At 40.4% G+C, this 21453-nt stretch overlaps 1 protein-coding gene across 2 annotated transcripts in view; it reads left to right on the forward strand.

The window, feature by feature from the left end:
- Nucleotides 1–1339: 1339 nt before the first annotated feature.
- Nucleotides 1340–21453, forward strand: part of syndig1l (synapse differentiation inducing 1-like) — a 32642-nt gene continuing 12528 nt past the window's right edge. Inside the window, exons 1-3 of one of the 2 annotated variants that reach the window (XM_079887914.1) lie at nt 1404–1445; nt 1931–2095; nt 7807–8402. In XM_079887914.1, the coding sequence (XP_079744040.1) occupies nt 7926–8402 (477 nt within the window). In that variant the 5' untranslated portion in view covers nt 1404–1445; nt 1931–2095; nt 7807–7925. Of the gene's footprint in view, nt 1446–1930; nt 2096–7806; nt 8403–21453 lie in introns of both variants that reach the window. The other variant, XM_079887913.1, reaches the window with a different exon arrangement.

Consider the following 21453-nt stretch of genomic DNA (forward strand, 5'->3'; position numbering starts at 1 on the left):
TCTCAAAGCTCATCGGAACCTTAAGTTAAGCCCGCAGGTACAACAGCCTTCCTCTTTACGAGCAAAATGGACAAAAAGAGAAGGTCTGAAATCACATATAAATTATAACGTAAACAGTGGCAGAAGGGAAAAGTGAAATGAGGCTTTGCCTCACTCTGTGCAAGTCGAATGTGCTGTGGGAGACGTTGTGATGGATTTTGGTTTAGAGCGTGTGGAGCAGCTGTTTGCTCTGAGCCTGATTTTGAAGAGAAAAGCAAAGTGTGGACACATGCCACCACAAAAGGCAGCAGTCTATTAAATGGCATGCTTTCACCCAGGGCTTACTGCTTCTAACCACTGAATCAGAAAAGTCAGGTTTTATAATGCACATTGACATATTCTCCTTTTCACTTTTAATTACTGTCCTCTCTGCAATCTATTTTCCCCATGTTCTTGTTTTCTCCAGAAATGATTTACTGAGCTATGACATCAACTAGCTGTTCAGCCGGTCTCTCCGTGTCACCCCTTTTTTGCCCTCCCCCTTTTACAGATCCGACGGAGCACATGAAAGGGGATTTTGAGGCACATCAATTCTGCACTCAGACACGGACACATCGGAGCATTTCCCTCCATGCTGTATCCCCATCTGACGCTTACTTTTTATAGCCTATTTTCTATTACATTATATACATTATATAGACAGCTGAGAATAGACCAGAAACTCTTTTAGAATTCTAGGAATAAAATGCAGTTTCAAATCATTTTGAATTGATCCTTTTTAGTGAGATTACAAGACCACTGATAGTCTTCAGCCTTATCTTACACAATTGGTCATTCCAAGAAATGGGTGCCGTATCCGTTTTTAAAAGGTGATTTTTAAAGCAAATTTCTTTATAATGATAAACATTCAATCAGATGAAGAATGTTAGTAAATTGCATTTTGTCATCTTAAGCGAAATTAAAAATAGTACGAAATTTGCTAAACACAATCATAGGTTAATCATTTAGGGTTGCAAACCTAACAAAATATAGGCTATGATGAAAAATATAATAAAGTCAAAAAAGAGATGGTGTTATCATCATTAAAATGTGAAGTAAAACATGTTTATCTATGTATCTCTCTATATATACTTTTAAGTAGGCTTCTCATTGTTGAAGTCATTGTTTACACATGTTCATGAGGGACAGAAGGCTCCTTTTTTTCACAGAATGACCCAATCATGTCCCTTTTTGTTCCTCTACAATATTTTCCATGCACACTCCAACTAGTGAAACATAAATAGATAGATAAATACTTTGCTGTACATTTTATCGTCAATATCCCCAGCAGAGATTCCCTCACAAGATGTGAAATCAATACGCTTTAGAGCTCTAAGATCCTCGTCCCACGCAAACCTGCCGTATTATGTTTTTATTTCGGCTAGAGGAGAGTCGACGGAAACGCATCGACGCACACAAGACTAATGGTAGGCTACATATTTCGTGTCCTTTTTGGAGAGACGCACAACGGAAAGTCCGTTCACTCTGTCACTGACAGCATTCTTACCTTGTTCTCTCAGAACGAAACATATTGTCTTCTATTGAACGGGAATTTACAGCTTCACACAGCAATAATCTAAGGTGACTTTATAAATTCATACAGTAAAATCAAAGGGACAGCGAAAGATTTTGTAGCAGATATTGTGTTTTAAAAGCTGCGCGCGGAGATTCAGACAAGAAAGTTCGCGCGGTCCTGAACAGCTCATGATTTAACTGAAAGATGCGCGCGGACTCGTACTACTGTGAGGTGCGGTGTACAGTAAGACTGTTTTAAAGCGGTACTGTGTTACAGTCAGTCATTTCACCGGCTTTTATTAGATATCTTCTGCATTAGTCAAGTTGGATATCTGTTGCTCGAAAAATGACTCACGTTTAAGCAGGTTCATTGTTCGTTGCTCGTGTTCATCCTTAGAAATCAGAGGTATTGTTGTTCGCCGAGTTTACCGGCGCATCACGGGCTTCTGGAATGGAGACAAGGATTCAAACCGTTTGACATTTCTGTGGAAAGCCAGTCGAATGTCAAATTGTCACTGAATCAAATCGAATGAGCCGGACACCTGGATTACTGAGGCGCAAGGTAAGACATGGTCATTTCCGAATATGAGGCTGAAATTTGTCATAAATATAGGTGCTTACATATAAACTGAATCCTGGTATAAACAGATATTCTGATTTGTAGGCTACACTAAATACCTATAGGTTAATTGCTACTATGAGTTATACTGTAGCCTACAAATGTCTAAATTATAAGACAGCATTTGACCAGAGTGTATTACAGTTTGAAAACCTTTAAACACAAAAGTACATTTTATGCTTTTGTCTGAGCCCTTATGTGAAAAGTACACTGTACTGATATGCCATACACATTTACTTATTTAATGTTGCAATAATGGGGCTAATTATCGTTATTGACACATCATGGATATGACAAATTTGTTTTACGCACGTTACTTAGTGTATAGTACCTTATCTGTGCATGTGTATACACTACACTGTCCAGTACAGTTTCCAAGCATACAGATGTATTATGCAATCAAAGCAGTATATGTATATATATATATATATATATATATATATATATATATATATATATATATATATATATATATATTCAGCTCTCATTTTCTTTTTGTTGATCTGTAAATTCGCACCGATTTACCCTTCATCCACAAGGGTGCATGAGTCACAACCTGATTGACTATGAGTGAACAACATCAACAGATAATTAAATATGCAAATCAAATGAATACTAGAGTACAAATAGCCTCTTTGTATTACAAGTCCACATTACTTCGTTCTTCTGTCCCTCTCTTGTACCAGCATTGTGCACAGGGAGATTAAAGTGCATACATGAGTAGCAAAAGTTTCCATTATCCATTTTACCCAACACATTAACACTGCTAAAGTGTTTTCAGCCTCTATCCTATTAGAATTCAGAAGGGCAGAGACTCATAAGGCTTAATTGACTAAGACACCGGCAGGGGGATTTGATTGCACCTTAGCACAAGGAGAAAGGTGCTATAATCAATGAGGAATGGAAGCATGTTGCACCTCTCTCTGTTTTGGTTGCCTTGCTGTTATTGAAATGGAGAACTGTTATTCACAAATTGTTAAGAACTGAAAATTTACTAATTTAAAGCTTCTTTGAAATAATTTTGCTGCAATGGACAGATCGATTCAAGTATAAGTCTATGAAATGGTTCTTCATTTGTTGAAGACAAATCTTCAGTCTGAGTCACTGCACCCATATGCATTAGTTATATTTGTCTTGCATGAAATATATTTATTTGCATATTCATACTAATAACTAAGAAAAACGGTGTTGTGACCCTCCTCATCAGTGACTTTTATAATCATGTTGAACCCTGTTAAATAAGGGAGACCTAAGAAATCTGCTTTATTGTGTATTTATTTACCAATTATATGCTTGCCTATATGGATAAAAGGTCTGTGTTTCTGTATGTTGGTCTGATGCATATTTTATTTAACCACAGTCATTTCAGTTTTGCTTGTTCTTATAGAAGGTAAACAGCCTTTACATAAAAAAAAAAAAAAAAAAAAAAAAAATCATAGTTTATCTCTGCCTACAGTATATTGATGCTATTTAGACTCATTTAGACCTGACATTGACAAAGGATATTTGAACACTTAACAGGTGTTTCTACAGATGTAAATGGACAACTGTACACACCATAGTCATAATGAATAGCTAAATGAAACAGTGTTTGCTGTGATCACCATTTTAAAACGATGTTTCCAGTTTGAATTTCTTCTGGAAGGGGCTTCCTGAGATAAGGTTCCACATAAAATACATTCAGTTATCTAAAAAAGAAGATGGAAGAGAAATGCAGAGGTGTAAAAGCTTAAGTAGTTTATTGTGAATGTATGATTTGATGGACTCTCTGACTCAGCAGACAGTTATTTGTCATTTAGAAGACACTTTTTATCCTAAGCTGAATTGCTTCCGCCTAAATTATGAAATGAATCATGAGCAATTCTACTGTTCAATTTTCAACATAGCAATTCTGACAAATTATATATCTGATAGCTCTCTCAATGAATATACATAACTATGACATCGTCTACAATAATATTGTCAAATTATGTAAATATAAACTAAACTGAAATGCTAAATGTCATCTACAGTACCATTAAAAACAGAATCTGTTATTGCTCTGCAAAGTGTAATAGTTTATTGCTATATCAGTTGCATTACAAGCAGTCCTTTCAATTCAATGTAAAATTCAGCAAAAAACAAGTGAACACTCTTAACTAGGGATGTGCATAAGGTCTAATTTTTGAATAAATGTTTGAATGGAAATTTTGCAACCGACTAGTCTGCTTGCTTGCTTTGCATTATGATCATTGTATATTAAACTAAAGCGTTCACTTAAGCAACATTAGTTATTATAGATATATTTATTCAAATCAACTGAATCAAGACCAATAAGTTCAAACCTAATAGCCTATTATAAGGTAAGGTATTGTTGTTCGTTACCATGGCAACCACTTGCGTGTCCGTGTATTCTCGTGTATGAAAAGTATCTGTACACATGACGGGTGGCAAAATCACAAGAAAAGCTTGAAGTGTATTGACAACTACATTATGTAAGCATATTCTATTCGTTAGGATGTTGATATAGCAACTGTTCAAGTGTCAAGTAAGTTTCATTCATAAAGTTTCTCCTTTACTCCGATATAAAATTTCATATCATATTGCCCCTACCAACCAGTAGTATAACAAGCCTATAAGCAAGCTTTACTGTTATATACTAGTTGACATTACAGGAGAAAATGAAGTTTTGTGTAGGCTTTCAAAATACTCCCTCACCTTACTCATCTTCCGAGTGGACGTTTCTCTGAACCCACCGGGAGTGACACAGAGAAAACCAACACATGCACAGGAATGGAATGAAAATTTAAATTCCACAATTTCCACCAATGAAAGAGTCCTATAAAACCAATTCAAAAACTATATCTGTAAACACAATTTCTGACCTCTCAGCTACAAACAACAGCATATGCTTGCATGTTTCACAGGCCAAGGCCTGTCTCTTTTTGACAAGAAAGGCTTTAAGGCCATGTGAAGTTTCTCATTTCCAAGATCCCAATGGCAGTTAGAACCTGGGGGATTTTTTCTTTTCTGTTTTCAATTGCCAGGGTGGTGCAGCCTACAAGCATAGAGTAGCAGAAATGGAAATTAGGTCTGCTGTGACATCCTACTGGCACTTGGAGTTTAGGCAATTTTAGCATGGCCTCATTTTAATTACGAAAAAACACACTAATTAATGCTTTCAGATGATTGATGACAATAAAAAAATAAATAAAAATAAATAAAAAAATTGTATTTTAATTAGAAAACAAAGACACCATAAATAATAAAAACAATTGAATTGATTTTTAAATACATTTTATTTAAAGATTATTTAATATACTGTATTTCAAAATGAAATAATATGAACATATACTGTACATACTTAAAAATAAATAAAAGCCGTAGCTGTTTTTTGTTGTTCTTTTTGACATTATACAACTTAATTGCTATAGTTAGGACCAGCCTTACATAAGCCACTAATGCACACACTCTTCATCCGGTACCACTAGTCTCTTTCATCACAAATAGACCCTTGTTTTAAATGATGATAGGAGAGGAAGCTAATGTGAGGAATGGATCTGCAGCAGTTGTTGAAGATGCAGGTCGAAACTGTCCAGGAATCAATGCAGAGAGAGAGAAAGAGAGAGAGATTGACATTCAAACTGGGAAGGCTCCTAGAATAACTAATTATCAATCTATTCCCTAATTCATAATTTGATCTCGACAGCATCTTTTCATTAGTTAGCTCTGATAGTGTAGTATTATTGCACTGGGAGAATGTGCTCAGTAGATGCTGACTGTGTTGAAATGTGTATTGAGAATTGGGGGAGCTCAAACAATCTGTCAAGCATGAAGTCAGCATTCCTTGACGCATGATCCTGCATTTGACGATCCCCGGAGGCATCGGCACAACCAAATCAAAAGCTCTGAAATAATCTGCTTTCTATCTGATTGTGTTGCTATTTTAATCACAGATTAATGAGGAGAAGGTAGGAGAGGGCACACCCACCACTGTGGCCACATGTCATTTTTTCCAATCAACAGAGAGTTTTGACAGGATTTAGATCTGAGTACAATTGATGTGCTCAGTTAAAGAGCATCAATAACCTGCTAGACTATTTAACTTCACATCAGTCGCACATTAAAGAAACTGATACATATTAGTCTCAGGCTCAGACAGCACACCTACAGACCACCCACTGATCGTCTGATGCACACTGCTCACAAAATTGGAGAGCAGTTGCTAGATCTGGCAAGGGCTAATCTGATTGGCTGACTTTACACAGCTTCCCCGAGTAAGGACACGCAAGTATGTTTTAATCAGTTATTATTCCAAGTCATGATGCAATGAGCACTTTTGAGGAAAAGCTAATCAATAATTAGTGACATCAAAACTTGAAAGATACAGTTTAAACAAGATTTCGGTCAAACACTTGGGTTTGCAGTAAAGATATTTATGATTAATTGATGACTGATTAATTGTCACTAATAATTTATTGATTAAATCAATCTATTTAAGCACAAATGTGTTTAGTAATAAGGAACAGATGGTGCAAACACTGCCTTATCATAAATAAAGTCATCGGAAGCTAGAATCCAGCACAGCTTGCACGTTGCATGTCATGACACAAACGTCCACTAAAGAAACTAATAATAATTATAAAAAAAGTCTGTTTTGTGGTAATACTATTAACAATTGATTTATAGATAATTGACTCTATGCACACTGACTGCCTACATATTTCCACAAAAATAATGTTTTAGTAGTTTCAGAAACGTATTTTAGTGTTAAGGTTCTGGTAGATTGTAATATTGCTTTGTCCTGTCATATAACAGGCTAAATGTGGAAGCAATCATGCATAATTCAAAGTCCATTTAATTGCAATCGAATATATAATATAATACAATTTGACAATGCTAGTTTTCTGAGACATGTCTGTGAAATAATTTAGATTTATTAGTGTTTTAACTAGGGACTAGGTACAACCACCGTCCCATTATTAGTTTTTCATGCCAGTCTATTATTGTGAAATAAATATTTTCAGATACAAAATGACATAAAAGAAAAGATAATGACAAAAGAAAAGAAAAACTACAGAGTGGTGGACCAGAATGCCATTTAGTCAAAGGTCTAACTACATATTTCCCCTTCAATTCAATTCTGGGTGGCCAGTTAGGCATTTAGGATGGGTCACTGGGCATGTTTTGCCTTTGTAACAAAGATGTCTACTTTACCTTCATGGGCATATGAACTATCAGGCATGCCCATTCGGCAGGGTTATCAGTGAGTGTCATGGGGCAGCAGAATAAAGTTAATTAAAATCTGTCTGATAACCACATTTTATCAGTTAGGTGGAGAGGAATGGGACATGATGACTTTTTAGTAATCAGAGAGAAAAAAGCTCTCTCTCAGACTGACAATGTACTGTCATTCACAAATTTGTTGCAAAACTCTTCAACCTGTAATTTTTAAGACATAGCCCCCAATAAGAGTCTTCACAGATCAACTGTAGCTTAAGCCACTCTTGGTGCCACGGACATCATTGTGTTATCTGCATGGATGCCTTTCCATTGGCCAGAACCTGTCCATCATGGCAGTTCAGTCTTATTAAACTTTTCCTCTGCATGTGCTCAATAGTCCATGTCTTTTCCTCTCTCTCCCTCACTTCTCTCTCCTCTCACTCCTCCTACAGCTCACGGCCTATTGAACACATTAGCACCTGTCACATCTGTCCAGGCAAGGTCATCTCTCCTTCCCTTCATTCTCCATACGGCTGTTAAACACAGAGTCCCGGCGCTCTGCTCTTCAACAATGGAGAGCCTAAGTGAGCTTCAGAACCCTCTTCTAGATAAAAACAGCAAGCATATGGTTATGGCCGACTATGGTTATGGTGGCGACTTCCACAGCAACCAGTATCAGGAGAACATTATAAACTACTTTGTGACTGGTGGAGGAGGTGGAGGAGGAGGTGGCGGCGGAGGTGGGGTTGCGGTCACAGGAGGAAACGGCAAGGCTAAAGCCCAGCTATTGGACGCCACCTCGCTTCACCTGGCGGTGGAGGCCTTTTACAAGCCTAACTTCATCCTTTACAAGGACGACGTAGGCAGCAAGGGCAAGGATTACAAAAACGAGTGCTGCGAGACCACCTTCATGGAGAAGAAAGACAAGGACGTAGCAGTGGAGACCCCCAGTACGGAGGACCCGCAGGCTAAACTGCTGGACGAAAACGAGGTGAAAATCCAGACTGTGTCTTATGAGGTGGAGGAAGAGGAATATGTTGAATATGAGGTAAGTTTGCATTTTAAAAGTTTCTTTGAAGACGCTGAGCCGAACTCATGTGGTTTTTTATGGCTGGATTAATTCATCAGGTCCATTGACAGGTTGCCTTAAAGCATCGCAGCTCAAGGGAACACCAGTTCCCTTCTCTCAGGGAACATCAGTTTAGTTATACAGTAGCCTACACTACAATATAAGACCCTTTTTGGAAAGGCTTCACATTTCAAAAAGCTGTCCTCCAAAGGTTTAATTTTCTATTTGGAGGTTGAAATTGCTGTAAAACATCACTTTATGCTCCAGCAACATCTGCTGGCTCTACTGGATCATGTGTGACAACTACCACTTCAATTTCTCAGCAGATAGGCAAGGGCTAATGAGAGGGGCTGGGCAATGATCAGTGCTGCTGATAGGATGTAATGGTGCTGGATGGGGGTCCGTCACCCTCGAAGCTCAGTGAGAGGAATACGTATTCTGGTCATGTCCAGGATTCTGAGCCTTTCAGCGTCTCACAGTGGATGTAGCTCCATGCTGGGCAGCACCGGTACTCACTGCGGTTGTCTGATGATATTAAAGACATTCTTTGCGTGTGGGGCTCTGGACCTCTGCGGCCCATATGGTGTGATCTGTCTTCATGATATGTTCTGTGGCTTACAGTACATTAGAAAACCTACAAATTAATTAACTCCCAAAAATGTAAGCAACAGCCGCCTATATCTGCATATAATGTGAACAGAACCAAACTGAATGACTAAATAAATAAAAAAATACAATATTAAAAACAAAAATCCATTGTTTTAAATGCTACAAGTATAGGCATCGCAACAATACAGAATGAAAAATGGATCTCTATTAAAGTTTATAAAACAAAATAGAATAAATGAGCATGCACAGTTAAATATAAAGTATCGACTGATGCCAGTAAATTCTCTGCAAAATTATACAGATTTTCCCTCAAAAAGCACAGATGTGAATGTAAATAAACAATCTGGGCCTGAGTTATGTCAAGTAAAAGTCATCAAAGTGAGCATGTGTGAAATCAGAACGATTCATGTGAATGGCTAATGATTCATCCGGTTCACACAGTCTTTATATCTGATAATAGGATATTCATGAGCATCCTTTGAGAGATATTTCTACAGTGCATTAATAACATCCCTGTGACATTGAGACTTGTGTTTCTCATTTGTATTCTATAGCTTTAAGATCCCTCTGTTCTTCCTCTGTGGCAATGATAAAGTGAACGCGGGAGCTTGCCTCTAGAGACACCCCTGTTGTTCCCATTCTTGTTCTTTATTCTGAGTGTTGTGAAATATATTTTGTGTGTAACAGAAAAGTGTGAACTGTGCCTTCCCACTCTTGGAGAGTGCACACATCTATCAGAGCTTCTCGCTTGAAGGGGGATTGACGGCAGATCTTGGTTAGCCAACATCCTCTAGTAGAAAAGAGCCACTAATGGTCCTAGTGTTTTTGTTTGGAAGTCACAAGATATCTTGAAAGCAGTATTTGATGGCTTTAAAGCCAATTTAGTTCCTTCTCAGATTGAATCGTCTGTTAGAAAGAATGCACAAAGGATAAATTATCCAGAAAGGATTAAAAAAGAAATTGTTGGATCGCCTTTAATGGCAAAGTGCCTAAATGTCTTAATTGAGATTTTAAGAGATTCTCATCAGTGGATAATAACTTAAGAATCCTCAATGAGCCTCCTTTAAATGAAAAGATGATGACAATGATTATGTTGATGGAGATTGTCATGCTCATTATCCCTGTTGGTTTTTGATAAGCTGAACTTAAATGGTATATGAATCTTTATCTAAATGTAATCTTTTAGAAATCTCAAAATGAATATCCATTTTTTTTATATTATACACATACATTTCATACATTTCCACACAATGTGTTTTGAATATGTAATATTGGCCATAACATGAAAATAATTGTCAGCTTATCAGTGTTGGACAGAATTTTAATATTGGTTTTTATATTGGCTTTAATTGCATGCTAAGCCACATGCTGAGACCAATGGAATGCTGTGATGAAAAATGTCACTCACATATAATAGAAATACAGATACTCCAATATTAAACTTCTGTCTGTCTGATACTGGCCAATATTTAAAGGATGAACTGATAAATGACACTAAAACTCAAATTAAACAAGTGAATTTAGGCATCACAACATTATAATGCACAGTATGAAAATAATAGTATGATAAATAATAAATAATTTTATAATAATGGATATTTATATTAGATATGCTAAAGAATACATTTAACAGTGTTCTTAACTTTAAGTGAGCATTAGATGACAGCAATCTAAATATAAAAATAGGGAAAATGAGCATGAACAAGGAAATGTCCAATAAAAACAGCCATACCAATAATTGGAAAAAAAAAAACTCAGCCGATAACTAATATTATACCAATATATTGTGCATCCCTAGTGAGGAAATACCTTATTTTATAATTATTTGTACCATTAAAAGGTATGTGTATCTGTGGATTTATTTCCATCATTGGGTCTTTTTATTTCAATTTAGTATATGTTTTCAATATGATCAATAGTAGATGGCCTAAAACTGGAGTGCTCTTGATGACTGGAAATCTGTACCATTGAAATTTATAGTCAATAATGTAATTTGTTTTCTTTCGCCACCCATTTGATAACATCTGCCATCACACACCATCTGTGTTACACTGTCAAATAAATAATTTTCTTCCAGCTGTTAGTGCATTATATATGGGCAAAGTTTTCAGAGAATGTCCATATGTCCAATTGATCAAACTTATAAAACATCCAATAAATAGTTTCTCTCTCAAATTCGAGAACATTTAATTTCCGAGAGCTGTTTACCACCAAGTGCCACAAGGACAAATTTCTGTCAGTTGTGGAGATGTTTAAATTGAATTTACTAGGCATAGAAAATTTGTACTTGGATGATTGACTGCAAAAAAGAAAAGAAAAAAAGAAAAAGCAGAAAAGGCACTGGGTTTTTTCTGTGTACAGTTGTATACTGTCAAACTGTCTTAATTTCTCTCTTTCTCCCTTGCTAACAAACTCTCACAGCTGAAATGTGGCTTCACAATATGTCCTTTATGACAGAAAGAAAGGCGAACAAGTTCTTCAACCACTAATCATATTCCGCTGAAGCTGTGATGCACCTGCACTTTCTTTCCAGCATGCCGGATGCCAGTCTTAAGATGAATTTCTCAGCGCCATGCCAAAACATCAGCCATCGTTTTATATAAAGCTCCTAAAAGACACACGATAAAGCACAGTTCAGGGAGCAAAAAATTCCTTGCTAAATTCATTTCAAAAACATAATGCAAATATAACTTTGTGATTTCGAGGCTTAGCTGGGTATCAGCTAAAAAAATCTAAAATAATAATTATAAATTAAAATACTGCTACAAAAAAAATTCAAACAATTTGATCATATAATATGTTACATAATTTACCAAAAGCATCAAAAATGTAAGATCACAGCTGGATTATAAAGGCTGCATCTGACACAACATTTTTTGATTTGCTGAAACCAACATGTTTCGCTATGTGAAAAAAAAAATAAAAAAATCTGATCATCATTAAAATCTGGTTGTACTGGTTCTAATGTTTCTCCCCGGAGCCAAGCGCAACCATTACATTGAATGTTGTTTCTCTTATGCTGCTCTTTAGCCTAAATAAAAAGCTCTGGCACCAGGCAATTAATTAGTCTTTAAATTATTAAGACCCACAGAACTCTGTCAACACTAACCCATTCTTAATCTCATTACTGCTACATTGTGGGCGAGAGGGTACACCGAGTTCCCAGGTGATCAGAGGCTATTTACACAGATTGAAGATAAATGAGCTTGCTGTGTATTCCACAGAAAATCAAATTATCATAACTGCTGATGGATAGGTAAGCAAGAGTAAACATCGCAAAATGTATTACTGTACTAATGTATCTTTGTTAGGAGGTTGCAGATATCAATTACAAGAGTTTATCCCAAGCTTCAATATCAAATCGAGTCCAAGTACCCATAAATTACTAATACAGCCTTGAGCTTTATAAAAAAAAATGATTTTAGCCTCTATCAACAAGCATTTGCCACCAAATATCAGGTAAAACAGCCGATTCTGGAAACAGAAAAGTAATGCATTTGAAAATATAGTTTGGAAAAAATATGGTACAGAATTATTATTCTTTTCACTAATATCATCCTGATTATTTGCTCAGTGATTGAGAATCCCATTGTGGTCCTTGAACACGAGTCATGCCATACGCAAGTGTGGTCCTGGGGTCTATAAATCAGCCGGGCTTATTAACAGCTCAGTAAGTCAGTGTTTTTTATTTGTCTGGCGTGCACTAGACGTTAATCAAACCCCCTGATGAATTATATCCTCATGACCCATGCCTGAAATGCTGCCAGCACCTGGCAGGACACAACTTAACTACTCTCTGCCATGAGACTACCGCTTATAATCTCTGAACAGTCCCATTAAAAACGTATGCGGCTGTTTTCAGCAATGCCATGACACCTGCCGGGACAATGACATCTCTGATGCAGTTACTTGCCCCTTTGTAGAGATATAATTGCCTTGGAGTGCTTTTCACCTGACAGCTCTTTTATTCCATGACCCCCACCACCACCCTCCATCAGTTTACTGGTTGCTGTTTAGATCGCCTCATTCGCTTTCCATCCTCAACATCAAATTCCATTACAGACTGCTCCAAGTCAGAACGGTGTGGAGGGAGACTGCGGCAAAGGAAGAATTCATAAATCCTATGTTTGTCCAAGTTGAAATGCATCTCGGAATAAAACCCCACAAGTTGCGTTTAGCTTCATGAAGGGACAAAAACAAAGCCTGCACTACTTTCAGTTTAGTCTTGAGGGAAAGGCTGCCTGAACTCAGAAAACAAAACTGAATATATTGCTTTGTTCATGGTTATCTAGTTTATTTGAAATGAAATGCCTCAAACTAAATTAGTCTATACAACAAATACAACAGTTATTTATTCATCAAATGCACCCGTTATACAAACCCGCTACCTCCTTGTTTCCAAGCAGACTTGGAAACAAATAATTAGCCAGCGCATAATAGCCACAAACACTTATCTAAATTCAAGGAGTTTAGAAAAATGGAGATAAGTAACTAAATTGCCAAATTTGAAAGAATGTAATTTTATAAAAATACACTTTAAAAAAGAAGAAGAAGAAATTAGTACCTTTGCGCCAGGATCCACTAAATTGATAAGACATTTATAATGACATTACCACCCGCCAACCTGCCAAAATGCAGGTGGATTTCAGCAGTGGCATGTAACTAGCCACTTTGGCTGAATTTGGTTGAATTTTATATATAATAAATATTTTTTTTCTAAATGTAGTCTTTTAAAAGGGCATCTGAAAAGTGCAATGTAGAGTGTCATAAATATAGATTTTTCGATATATATCGTTTTCCGTTAAATAGATGCATGATACCAGCTGCGTTTTTTTGCTCTCTTATCTCTTAAACAGCAAGTTGACACACAAACCCGCCTCCCCTCATTCCCACAGATTGTGTGCGGACATAAAGTGCGCACATAAAGCTGACTCTCGGTACCGAATTGAGTTCTTTTTCACTGTTTATTGCACTTAAACAGTCAAATACATACAACATAATGTCAAAATGCAGGTCTTGGCATGTCAACAGTCAGTTATGTTATAAGTGAACGTAAACTTGAGACTAAAGTTGAGAAAGAATAGATCTGTGCATCAGGTCTTAAAGTGACAGCAGCCTAATACACCTGCTGCCAAATTCTGAGATAATATTGAAAATATCTATGGTAGTTCCCCATGGTATCGATGTCAAAACAGTGGCCAGTGAAAATGCCGAGTGGCTAGTAATTTTGGAAAACCACTAGCCACCATGGCTGGTGAGCAAAAAAGTTCATGCCAAGCCCTGTTTATAATATTTCTAAAGATTTCTTTTTGGAATATATGGTGTTGTATTTTCTATTAATCAAAGAATCCTAAAAAATATGCATCACAGTTTCCACAAAAATATTCTCTTCTTTTAACATTGATAATAATTATAAATGTTTCTTAAGCACTAAATCAGCATACTAGAATGATTTCTAAAGGATCATGTGAAACTTAAGACTTTTAACATTTTTACTTTTAACATTACCAACAACATTTATTAAAATTGAAAAGTTATTATTATAATTGTTAATATATTTCTAAATATTTTTTATTGTATTTTTATCAAATAAATGCAGCCTTGGTGAACATAAGAGGCTTCTTTCAAAAACATTTAAACGATTATAAAATAATAGAAAAATCTGTCCAAATACAATAGGTTTCCTGCACCGTTCGGACCCCTAAAAACACCGAAACAATCAGATTGAAATTGAGGACTTAAGTGCTTGAAAAAAATTTTTTGTTTGCATCAGATGTTCAGCGAACAGACTTTGGGAGGTCTGTGGGCATTGCCATCTGAGGCTAATTTCAGTTTGACATGAAGCTATTTTACTCCTGTTGCACTGCGATGAAATCATGTCGGATAGAGTAACTGGAATTTTGATCAATTTGATTAAGCAGCTAATCACAAATGTATATGGATTCAATTTCCTCTCCGCCAAAGGAGGGCACTCATCCAGAGCCCTCACACATGACATACATGATAAGTTTGAAAGTGTTGACATCGATCACCTTGAAATCGAGATGAAGTTCTATTAGCTGAGCGATGGATCGCATAAGAACAGAAAAGACCGAAAGGGGAGAAGGAAGAAGGACAGGGCTCATCGTGCTCATGCTGGGGGAGGCATTTTGGTAACATAAATTACACGCTTTCCTTCCTGTGCCTCCTGCCACCCTGAAAGGATAAAACCATCCATTAATCTGTCATTACCTGTCAGGAAGCTGGCAGGCAGGCAGTGACAGCATCTGCCGTGCCCCCCCCCCCCCTTTCAGGAGAGGCACCTGAGAAGCAGAAGCAGGGGTGGAGGTGGGCTTATCGGGGGCCAAGCTGTGGCTCTCTGGCTCTGGGGCTTAACTATTTGACACTGCTGGCAGATTATTCACATACAGCTTAGATCAGTAATAACATAATGCAAAAATGTCATGCCTTTCAGAATAAATGTGGAGATGATGAGATTGTTTTTGGCTTATCTGTTTTTATTCCATTTTTTGGACTGTTCAATGCATTAGGCATTTGAATCCATGCAGGATATTGGCGGAAAGATGTTTGTTTTTGGCTTATCTGTTTTCCATTTTTTGGACAGTTCAATGCATTAGGCATTTGAATCCATGCAGGATATTAGCTGAAAGATGTTTGTACATTTTCTGTTGCATGATGCTTCTACGTCCTTTTTAAACAAGTTGGGGGGAAAAAAATCAGGTGCTGTCGTTTCGAATTTGGTAAGCGTATGCAGATGCTTTACAAGCTAAAAAAGTGTGAAAATTCATGCGATTGCCATTGGATTCGCCAGGTTGTACAGTCATGTACCACTACTTCTGTACAATATTCAGGAATACAGATTCATTCATCAGTCATCAGATCCATCTGCCCTAAATTAGTTTTAGCTATACTAACTTTTTTTATTGGTGACAAATTAGAAAGTCACTAACACTATTCACTAAATCCCCCAATTCAGTTTAATTCGCAAAAACACCTAAATCTGATAAAACAGTGCTGCAACTTATTCAAATTTAGTCACTATTAGGGATGCAGAGATCAACAATAATTATTTTTATTTATTATGACCGATACTCTCAAATTGGGCAATATCCGTACTATTTTGTGTAAAAATTGTAATAAAAAACACAATAATAAAATCAATAATTTTAACTGCTATAAGTTCATTATGATGACAAAGGGGGCATGCACAATTAAATATTCAATATCATCCAAAATCTTTTTTATAAATGACTACTTTTTTGGTTACACTTTATTTCAATGGTCCACTTTAGACACTTTACTAACTATAAGTATCTTTGCAACTACATGTAACCTAACACTCAGAGTAATCTGTAGTAGACCCTTTAGTTTAGGGTTAGGGTTCGGGTTCGGGTTAGTATAAATAAGTTTACGTAGTTGCAAAGTTACTTTAGTCAGTACTAGGGGTGGGAATCTCGACGTATCTCACGATTTGATTCGGGGCACATGCCTCCTCAGGTTTTTGAGTGAAATGGATTTCACTCCATTGGATGGATTTTGATTACAGATTCCAAAAGACCAAAAAATAATACTATTTTTTACATTTGATAGGATCACACCGGTGATTAGAACATTAGTGCATCACATGATCAACTGCTAAATTCAAATATGTGTTCACGCTTTGGCTGGCGCTGAGTAAGAGATGGAAGTGCTCACTTGTCATGTATCAGAACTAGGGCTGTGAAAAAATTAATCGCGATTAATCGCATCCAAAATAAAAGTTTGTGTTAACATAACATGTGTGTGTGCACTGTGTATAATTATTTTGTATGTATAAATACACACACATGCATATATATATTTAAGAAATATTTGCATATACTGCATAAATATTTATATATAATTAATGTTATATATAAATGTAAATATTTTATATAAAAATTAACAAATGTTTCTTAAATATATACATGCATGTGTGTGTATTTATATATCCAAATAATTATACACAGTACACACATATATTATGTAAACACAACACTTTTAACTTTTATTTAATCGCGATCAATCATTTCATAGCTCTAAGTGTTTTCAACCATATAATGTTTACTTTATGTTTCTGACATTTAAACATAGTTCCCTATCGTCCGGTCACTACGACGTACGTCGTGGTGAACGACGAATAGGAATCTCGCTAGAGAGGCCAATCTACTTCGAGTGAAACTAAACGAGCCAATGCATATTGGCGTGCAATCATTTGCATCAGCTGTGCAGCCTCGCAGCGCGGGTATTTAACGAGCAGCTGGTGCGATTGCACTTCAGCTTTTTGCTTCGGAGCCGAGCGTTTCGATGCTGTTTAATCTACTGAGTGATCAAACAACGAGCAAGCTCTTCAAGATGATCTCTCGTGTCTGGTGCGGGCGATACAGCGCAGCAGCGGGGTCGACTTTCTTTTTCTCTCTTTGTTTATGTGTTACTGAGCAAAACAAAAAAAGCTGTTTTCACAGCTGGTAACGGTGCGCCAAGAGCGCTGAATAGCCGTTCTTATGGCTGGTAAGACTGCCATGAAGAGAGACAGCGCACGACAGGTTGCATATTCCTGTCTGTGTCCGCTGCGACCGTTCCCCTGCGTGCTTCAGTACCAAGGAGAGTATTTCCCTGAAAGAGCTTACATGGGTGTGAGTTGCGTCTTTCTAAAGATGACATTCCACCCGTGTGTTTCTGGTTGCGGTCGTTTCCTGTCCTCACTGACGGCCACGATCACTGTCTTGCATGCCTGGGAAACATGTGAGATTGTGTTCGTGGGTGGTTCATGTTCTCGCACGGGAACATGACCACGTCGGCACGCCGGTCAACTCTTCTTTCTCCGGAAAGTTGAGTCCCCTCTGTTGTTGGCCAGCCGCTGCTTGTGTGTAAAGCACAGCTGCAGGTCTGCTCGACCCTCTGGGGGACCGTGGAGATCGGCGAGAGCTTCCGCGAGGAAAACCCGACGGATCTCTCGCTCCTCAGCATGTCGTGTGCCGTCGAGCTGCCGGGCTGCAGCGCGGGTTGTCACGGCAACCCAGCGCTCGCTCGCGCTCTAAGTGCGCGGTCTCCTTGTCTATTCTTCGTTGTAGCGCCCTCCCTGGTGGCCACCAGGAGAGGTCTACTTCAGTAGAATGGCTTGGGTGATCTGAGAGCTGAGGGCTTCTCCTTCGGGGAACCAACCCCCTAGGGCCCCTCCCTCTCTAGCGCATCACAAGTTGTGCAGCTTCTGGATGGGATTGCTGGTCCTTCAAAATTGGAGGAACCTAGCGTTTCATTCAGGGCTCCAGCTGAGGGCAGATGTCGATTGCTGCATCGGAGAGAGGGCCTGTTTTGTTCTGGAAATGAGGGTATGCTGAGTTCCCACTGTAATAGTGTGTGTGCTTATGCTGAATCAGATTCAGAACTGACAGCCATGCTTTCCCGGGTTTTTCTCGGATGTGCATTGAAAACTTAGGAGTATGGAGCTATATTGGTGCCAAAATATGGAACGCCAAAAGTGCCAAATTCTGCATAAGTTTTCACCTCTCTCGCTACCCTCGAGGGTGGGGTGGCTGTGCCCCTGGCGAGCCACCTCTGCCCTGCATGCGAGGCCAAGGCACTCTTATGGCACGAGGGTAGTTCTGAGCCGGATTTGAGCTGCGCTTGTCGACTGACCGTGTTCAGGTCACAGCGCAGGCCCTCGGCCAGACGATGTCCACCTTGGTGGTCCAGAAGCTCCACTGGCTGTCCTTGCAGAGGTGTGAGACGTCGTCAAAGTACGCTTTCTCGATGCTCCCATCTCACAAGGTGGCCTTTTCGGCGACACTGTTGAGAATTGGCCCAGCAGTTCTCCGCAGTTAGCAGCAGACTGAAGCGCTTCCCCGATGTACCACCAGAGTGCCTCGTTGGCTGCCCCTCAGTCTACTCGTCGCCAAGGGTGTCATCCCCTGCAAAAAAAAAAAAAAAAAAACACTCCGGCACAGCCTGCTCTACTGTGTCCGCTGCAGGAGGATGACACCGCCCGTCTCAGCCACTGTTAAGTGGTCGGTGAAACAATCACCCCTGAGATGGGTGACCCGGAGATGGGTGGAGCTGCTCTCACCCGGTGAGGGCCGGGGTACGAATCTTTTGAGTGTTCCACCACTAGCTAGAGTCACAGTGGTACCTAAATTCTCAAAAAAAAAAAAAAAAGAGCAGTTCTTCTATCCCTGGGTCTGAAGAGGACCAGGAGAGCAGTGGGAGGAGAGAATCCTCACCACTCTCATCCGCCTCTTCTATCGCCAGCAGGCAACAGTGTGCGGTTCGAGAACGCAACCAAGCCGCCTCCTGCACCTCCTGCCTTGTGGAACCAGGTAAGTGTTGCACAGCACACTCAGACTCCGCTACGGGCCGCCTCCCAGAGAGAGCCTTCCGAGCCGAGCCCCTGTGTTCCACCTCGCTGCCCCACTCCGGGTACGCCTACGGTCCCTTTGGTCCCGCTTGTACGGTCTCTGCGAGCCTGGCTAGCGCTCCCCAGTCCGTCTCGCTGTCTCATTCGGACCATCAGGCTCGGCTATGCGATTCAGTTCGCCCGGCGTCCCCCCAAGTTTCGGGCCATCCACTCCACTACAGTGAGAGCAGCCGATGCCCATGTCTTGTGTGTGGAGATCGCAGTCCTACTGGCGAAGGACGCGAGAGAGCCGGTCCCTCCAGCCGATATGAGGTCAGGGCACTACAGTCCCTACTTCATTGTACCCAAGAAAGGTGGTGGGTTACGACCGATCTTGGACCAGTGAGTTTTGAATCGGAGCCTTCACAAGCTACCGTTCAAAATGCTCATGCAGAATTGCATTTTCCCGAGATCCCCGAGATTGGTTTGCAGCGATCGACCTGATGGACACGTACTTTCATGTCTCGATTCTTCCTCGACACAAGCCGTTTCTGCGCTTTGTGTTCGAGGGTCGAGCATATCAGTACAAGGTCCTGCCCTTCGGGCTGGCCCTGTCTCCCCGTGTCTTCACGAAAGTCACGGAGGGGGCCCTTGTTCCCATGAGAGAACAGGGCGTTCGCATCCTCAACTATCTCGACGACTGGCTCATACTGGCACACTCTCGAGATCAGTCATGCGAACACAGGGACCTTGTGCCCAGGCACCTCAGCCAGTTGGGCCTTCAGGTCAACTGGGAAAAGAGCAAACTCGCCTCCGTGCAGAGGATCTCTTTTCTCGGTATGGAGTTGGATTCGGTCGCTCAGACAGCGCGCCTCACAGAGCAGCGCGCTCAGTCGGTGTTGAACTGCTTGAACACGTTCAAGGGCAGGACGGCGGTCACACTGAAATTCTTTCAGAGGCTCCTGGGGCATTTGGCAGCGGCTGCAGCGGTAACTCCGCTCGGTCTGCTCCATATGAGACCGCTTCAGCACTGGCTTCACGGCCGAGTCCCGAGATGGGCGTGGCATCACGGCACTCACCGGGTGGCAATCACACCGGAGTGCCGCCAGACCTTCAGTCCGTGGTCAGACCCCTCGTTCCTCCGGGCAGGAGTCCCCTTGGAACAGGTGTCCAGGCATGCTGTGGTTTTCACAGACGCCTCTGCCACCGGCTGGGGTGCCACGTACAACGGGCATGCAGTGTCAGGGGTGTGGACGGGCCCCCAACTGCACTGGCACATCAACTGCCTCGAGTTGCTAGCAGTACGTCTCGCTCTGAGCCGCCTAAAAAGGCTGCTACAGGGCAGAGACGTGCTGGTCCGTACAGACAACACTGCGACCGTTGCGTACATCAACCGTCAAGGTGGTCTACGCTCCCGTCGCATGTCGCAACTCGCCCGCCATCTCCTCCTTTGGAGTCAGAAGCATCTGAGGTCGCTTCGAGCCATGTATGTCCCCGGTGTGCTCAACCGTGTGGCCGACGAGCTATCACGAGCCGTGCTCCCGGGAGAATGGCGACTCCACCCCCAGGTGGTTCAGCTGATCTGAAGAGAGTTCGGAGAGGCTCAGGTAGACCTGTTTGCCTTCTCAGAAACCTCCCACTGCCGATTGTTTTACTCCCTGACCGAGGGAACACTCGGCACGGATGCACAGGCACACAGCTGGCCCCGGGGCCTCCGCAAATATGCATTTTCCCCAGTGAGCCTACTTGCACAGACCCTGTGCAAAGTCAGGGAGGACGAGGAGCAGGTCCTTCTGGTGGCTCCCTATTGGCCCACCCGGACTTGGTTCCCAGAACTCATGCTCCTCGTGACAGTCCCTCCCTGGCCCATTCCTCTGAGGAAGGATCTTCTGACTCAGAGACGGGGCACCCTTTGGCACCCGCGTCCGGACCTCTGGAAACTCCATGTCTGGTCCCTGGACGGGACGCGGAGGTTCTAGGTGACTTACCCCCAGAGGTACTTAACACCATCACTTCTGCGCTAGCGCCGTCTACGAGACGTGCGTACGCCTTGAAGTGGAACCTGTTCGT

This window comes from Squalius cephalus, assembly GCF_949319135.1.
Source record: "Squalius cephalus genome assembly, chromosome: 12".
Taxonomy (NCBI): Eukaryota; Metazoa; Chordata; class Actinopteri; order Cypriniformes; family Leuciscidae; genus Squalius; species Squalius cephalus.